This window comes from Tachysurus vachellii, chromosome 3, assembly GCF_030014155.1.
Source record: "Tachysurus vachellii isolate PV-2020 chromosome 3, HZAU_Pvac_v1, whole genome shotgun sequence".
Lineage (NCBI taxonomy): Eukaryota > Metazoa > Chordata > Actinopteri > Siluriformes > Bagridae > Tachysurus > Tachysurus vachellii.
The window spans coordinates 32532862-32538861 of NC_083462.1; the positions used below are offsets into that span (position 1 = coordinate 32532862).

The 6000-nt window shown below is 41.9% G+C and overlaps 1 protein-coding gene across 1 annotated transcript in view; it reads left to right on the forward strand.

Moving 5' to 3' along the window:
* The window catches only part of elp3 (elongator acetyltransferase complex subunit 3), a 31997-nt gene that overhangs the window by 6531 nt on the left and 19466 nt on the right, over positions 1-6000 (forward strand). Inside the window, exons 5-7 of the mRNA XM_060866850.1 lie at positions 1982-2045; positions 2141-2209; positions 4199-4353. Coding sequence (XP_060722833.1) covers positions 1982-2045; positions 2141-2209; positions 4199-4353 — 288 coding nt within the window. The remainder of the gene's footprint in view (positions 1-1981; positions 2046-2140; positions 2210-4198; positions 4354-6000) is intronic.

Below are 6000 nucleotides of genomic sequence, written 5' to 3' on the forward strand. Positions count from 1 at the left end.
TCTCTTAACATTTAAGGTGCAAAATGAAAGAAAATGTAAGAAATGCTTAATAAAGTGTAATAAAATAGGGCTGGTTGCTAGGTTACCAGAGTGTGAGTGCCTTTGTTAATGCAACCAATCTTGCTTCGCAACCTCTGTTTTCTTCCGACGAAGAATTAAAAAATGTCGAACGTTTTATCGAACACATTTTTTATTGATATCGATCACGCGTCTATCGCGATACATATCGTTATCGTTTTATCGACCAGCCCTATTTTGTGTCGACGCTCATCTGTATTTAGAGATTCGTCTGCCTTGTCTAGCAGCTCAAATAAACGCAATGCTACCACCACCATGCATTTACAATAACACCTTTTATCAAAGCAGTGTGCAGAAGTGGTGTGAAGTCTTTATCAATTAAACACATGGTTTACTTGGTCACAGACTAAGGAGCCTATAAGTCTAAAATTCTGTTAGGAGGAAATACAGCACGCAGACAATTTATTTACTATCTATTGCTTTCGTTTCAAGACTAAGTATAGCGTCCTTCAAACTGGTACAGACTCAATATATATTTGCTAAGCTCTGCCTTAAGCTAGATTGAAACTACTTTCTACCTCATAATTAATCACTTGGAGAGAACTAATTAGCATAATTCAATCATTTCTACTGGTTTATGATAATGTATGTTGTTCTTTAGGTGATAAAATGTTAGAATGATACCCACAAACTTCTCCCTCGATCTCATCACACTGCTACGACAGGTGATTTACCTGGGCCAGGAGGTTTCTCTTCCCCACAGCCGGACATGAATATGATAGAAATGGAAATTGTTTCAAAAGCAGCTTTACGGAACATAAAATGTTTATGTAGATTTATTTAAATTTATTTTTATTTACCTCTAATGATCAAGCCTGGGTTGATGGTGGTAAGGAAAAACTCCCTGAGGTGAGTGGGATTATATATTAGTATAGCAGTTTTAACAAGCTGTGGTATTATAAATTAGTATAGACACCGGAGAGTGGGATTATATATTAGTATAGACACCGGAGAGTGGGATTATATATTAGTATAGACACCGGAGAGTGGGATTATATATTAGTATAGACACCGGAGAGTGGGATTATATATTAGTATGGACACCGGCGAGTGGGATTATATATTAGTATAAACACCGGAGAGTGGGATTATATATTAGTATGGACACCGGAGAGTGGGATTATATATTAGTATAAACACCGGAGAGTGGGATTATATATTATTATAAACACCGGAGAGTGGGATTATATATTAGTATGGACACCGGCGAGTGGGATTATATATTAGTATAAACACCGGAGAGTGGGATTATATATTAGTATGGACACCGGCGAGTGGGATTATATATTAGTATGGACACCGGAGAGTGGGATTATATATTAGTATGGACACCGGAGAGTGGGATTATATATTAGTATGGACACCGGAGAGTGGGATTATATATTAGTATAAACACCGGAGAGTGGGATTATATATTAGTATATATATTATATATATTAAATAAATATTATATATTAGTGGGATTATAAATTAGTATAAACACCGGTGAGTGGGATTATAAATTAGTATAAACACCGGTGAGTGGGATTGATTATAAATCAGCTCATCATCGGTGTTCATTACAGCTTCAAAACCAGCTCCTCTGTACCGAAGTCTTAAGATACTCAGATGGAGATACAGCATGTGTAGAACGTTGTCTTGTGTATTGATTAAGAGGTTATTCTCCTCAAAGTCTTCATGGGGTCGGCATCATAATCCGAATGTCCGAAATCTTTTTGAAGCGGAACATAACCGGAGCTGCTACATCTCTAGTTCCTCACGGGGTTGGCTTCTTCTCTTTGAGGTCCAAAATCTTGTAATGTCAGAGGGCCTCCTTTAGAGAGTTGTAGTTATTATGAGAAAGCTTTAAGATTTGGCTTTGTGTCCTCTTGTGATGTTAGTTCTTTTCTGCTCCTGTTTACAGATACTGTCCAGGCGGTCCTGACTCTGATTTTGAATATTCGACACAGTCTTACACAGGCTACGAGGTAACGACATGATCTCACGCTGTCCTCGATCACTGCTCCGGGTTTTCACTACACTGTGGTTCCTTCTAATGCTCGGTGTCTGTGTGTTTTCCTAGCCGACATCTATGAGGGCCATCCGAGCACGCTACGATCCCTATTTACAGACCAGACACAGGGTGGAACAGGTGAGTCACCTTCCATCTGCCTCGTCTCACTCCGACTACTCCTGTAGGTCTAAATGGAGTGCAGTGCAAAAGTTTACATTTAGCATTAAGTTTTACTTTTTGTTTTTCAGAAGCCATGAGGCGATAGATGTATTTTTTTTAGAACATTATTTTTGTCCTTTGTATACACTGCATTTACACCCTACCAGGTCCAAGTCAAGTCAAGAAGCTTTTATTGTCATTTCAACCATATATAGCTGTTACAGTACACAGTGAAATGAGACGACGTTTCTCCAGGATCATGGTGCTACATAACACAAAGACAGGGCTAAGGACTTAGTAAGTAGTCTTAGCCACATAAAGTGCAACTGTGCAACCTGGTGCAGGACAAGACAGACAAGACAGTGCAGGACAAGACAGACAAGACAGTGCAGGACAAGACAGACAAGATAGTGCAGGACAAAAGACAGTGCAAACAAAAATTTACAAGGCAATACAAAATACACAAAGTACAATACACAAAAGACAATAAACTGTAAACAGAAACAGCGCCGACTAGTGTAAATACTGTATGTGAATACTGAATGTTCAAACAGTAATACTAGACTCATTCCAACACTTATCCAATCAGCCAATCACGTGGCAGCAGCACAGTGCATAAAGTCATGCAGATACAGGTCATGAGCTTCATAAAAACTGGATAGTTGAAGACACTCTATTTTGTGCGAGACTGTGTGAGTCTACGTGAGATTGCATGAGTCAGTGTGAGACTACATGAGACTGTGCAAGACTGTGAGACTACATGAGATTGCGTGCGTCTGTGTGAGACTTTGTATCTGAGCAAGACTGTGGGAGTTTGTGAGTCTGTGTGAGATTACATGAGATTGCATGTGTCTGTGTGAGTCTGTGTCTGTGTGAGACTGTGTATCTGTGTGAGAGTGTGTGAGTCTGTGTGAGATTACATGAGATTGCATGTGTCTGTGTGAGGCTGTGTCTGTGTGAGACTGTGTATCTGTGTGAGACTGTGTATCTGTGTGAGAGTGTGTGAGTCTGTGTGAGATTACATGAGATTGCATGTGTCTGTGTGAGACTGTGTATCTGTGTGAGAGTGTGTGAGTCTGTGTGAGATTACATGAGATTGCATGTGTCTGTGTGAGGCTGTGTCTGTGAGACTGTGTATCTGTGTGAGAGTGTGTGAGTCTGTGTGAGATTACATGAGATTGCATGTGTCTGTGTGAGTCTGTTTCTGTGTGAGACTGTGTATCTGTGTGAGAGTGTGTGAGTCTGTGTGAGACTACATGAGATTGCATGTGTCTGTGTGAGGCTGTGTCTGTGAGACTGTGTATCTGTGTGAGAGTGTGTGAGTCTGTGAGATTACATGAGATTGCATGTGTCTGTGTGAGGCTGTTTCTGTGAGACTGTGTATCTGTGTGAGAGTGTGTGAGTCTGTGTGAGATTACATGAGATTGCATGTGTCTGTGTGAGTCTGTGTCTGTGTGAGACTGTGTATCTGTGTGAGAGTGTGTGAGTCTGTGTGAGATTACATGAGATTGCATGTGTCTGTGTGAGTCTGTGTCTGTGTGAGACTGTGTATCTGTGTGAGACTGTGAGAGTTTGTGAGTCTGTGTGAGATCGCTTGACTGTGCATGTCTGTGTGAGACTGTGCGAGTCTACGTGAGTCAGTGCTGGTGATAGCTTCAGCTTCTTCTTTTGGGCTCACGAGCAGAACCTGACGTGCTCCTGTTGTAGCTCCTCCACCTCAGGGATGGATGTTTTGTGCACTCTGAGATGCTTTTCTGCTCACGGTGTTTGTAAAAAGTGATCATTCTTCCTGTCACATCAGACCTTTGGTGCTTTTACATTGATTTGTTTTGCTTTATGTTTATGGGCTTTCACCTAACGAAGAAACACAAATAATGGCTGTTAATTTGGAAGGTGATGCTTTTTAATACATAGTAAGAGCGAGAATCTCAGCAAAGTTTTTTCTTTTCTTTCTGTAACTGTGTGTAGCTGAAGCAGCTGGGCCACAGTGTGGATAAGGTGGAGTTTATTGTGATGGGCGGCACATTCATGGCTCTGCCTGAGGACTACAGAGATTACTTCATCCGCAACCTGCACGACGCTCTGTCAGGACACACTTCCAACAGTGTAGCCGAGGCCGTCAGGTACGTGTGTGTGTGTGTGTGTGTGTGTGTGTGTGTGTGTGTGTGTGTGTGTGTGTGTGTGTGTGTGTGTGTGTGTGTGTGTGTGTGTGTGTGTGTGTGTGTGTGTGATTGACAGAATCGGGCCACTATCTGCATCAGTCACTGCTCCTGACTCTGACTATAAGGAGTTTAAAACCACCAGAGGGCATTATGTGCTGAGCATAATGGAGCAGTGTTGGCTTCGTGAATCTGGAGGGGACTTTTAGATGTGCTTGGATTTGGTCATGAATAATCCTGAGCTGTTTCACGAGTCAGTGACGAGGCACCAACAATATCAGCTTTTCATCCAAGAATGTACAAATATGCTCGCAGCCCCGGAAAACGTTCAATAAACGTGCAATTTTCCGCTGTTGCGTTGCGCGGTAGTGCAAGGTTAGTGTTAGATTGTGTGCTCGACTTGACCTCCAGCACACGAGTGCACAAACCTTTCTAACCTAATGGCACTCTGCTCTCCATTAGCTGTCATCAGAAATGTGGCAGTGGCTGGAAAAATTCCAAGAGGAGGCTAATTTATATGGTTTTGGAGAGGTCGTGCTAACAAGAGCAGCTGTGCTGGCTCAGAGAAAACCAAAAATCACTACTTCTGTCCAGGTCCTAATGACTGACTCAGCTCATGTTGTGCTCACTTGTTGTCTATTTCCAAACAAAACCGTAGGAACCGAATATGAGGCTTTGCACCAGAGCTTCACTATTCCACATGCTTCACTGCGGCGTAGACGCTTTTATTCTGCCAGCTTATTTTAGACTCGTCTGAAGTTCGCCAGAGTAATAATATAAAAATAATAAAAAAGACCCTAGACCTTCTGCCATCAGTCTGAAGCTTTAGCTACGCAGACTAGTACATAACAGCAACTGGGTTTTTGACTAACACTAAAAATACTTAGCATCAAAACAATTTCTGGAAGCATTGAAGTGACGACGAGTGAGCAGGACGTTTGATGTGATTCTGTTTCATATCATATCAGAAGTCTGATCGTAGTATTAGAGCTGATGAGATAAGGACCGAAAAGCCGGATCATCGTCAGATTCGACGTGTTTTCTGACAGATCGCGTATGGAGACGCGACACGCGTCGTGATGAAGCTCTGCACCGCTTCACTGGGTGACGGGATGTTGTGCAGATCTTCTGCTGTCTTGATGTCCCAATCGGATCAGAATCAGATATCCGTTGATTCAGAGCTTTAATTTCTAGCTCTGACGCGAGGTGTCTGAAATCTCCCGCTGTCCTCTTTCAGCGGTCCGAACGAACGAGATAAAACTCGCCCGGAAGAAACATCAGCGTACCGAAGGGGAAAGGACGTCTGATGTGAAAAATACTCCTGTATTTGCATGTTAGGGCTTCTTTTCACTTCATACCAACGTCGTCTCAGTGAAGTTTACCTGGTGAAGTCATAAAAACAGGAAGTGGTTGTTTTCCATCTCTTCTTCTTCTTCATTTTTTTCTCTGTTTTATTCTCTACCTGCTGGGATATTCTCTTTATCAGTCTTGGCATCTCTGTACATATCTGTTACTCTCCAAAAGATCTATTGTATGTGTCTAAGCTCTGCAATAAACGCTCTCTCTCTCCTGGATGAAGCCCTGATAATAAGGTAGTGAGTATAAAGAAAA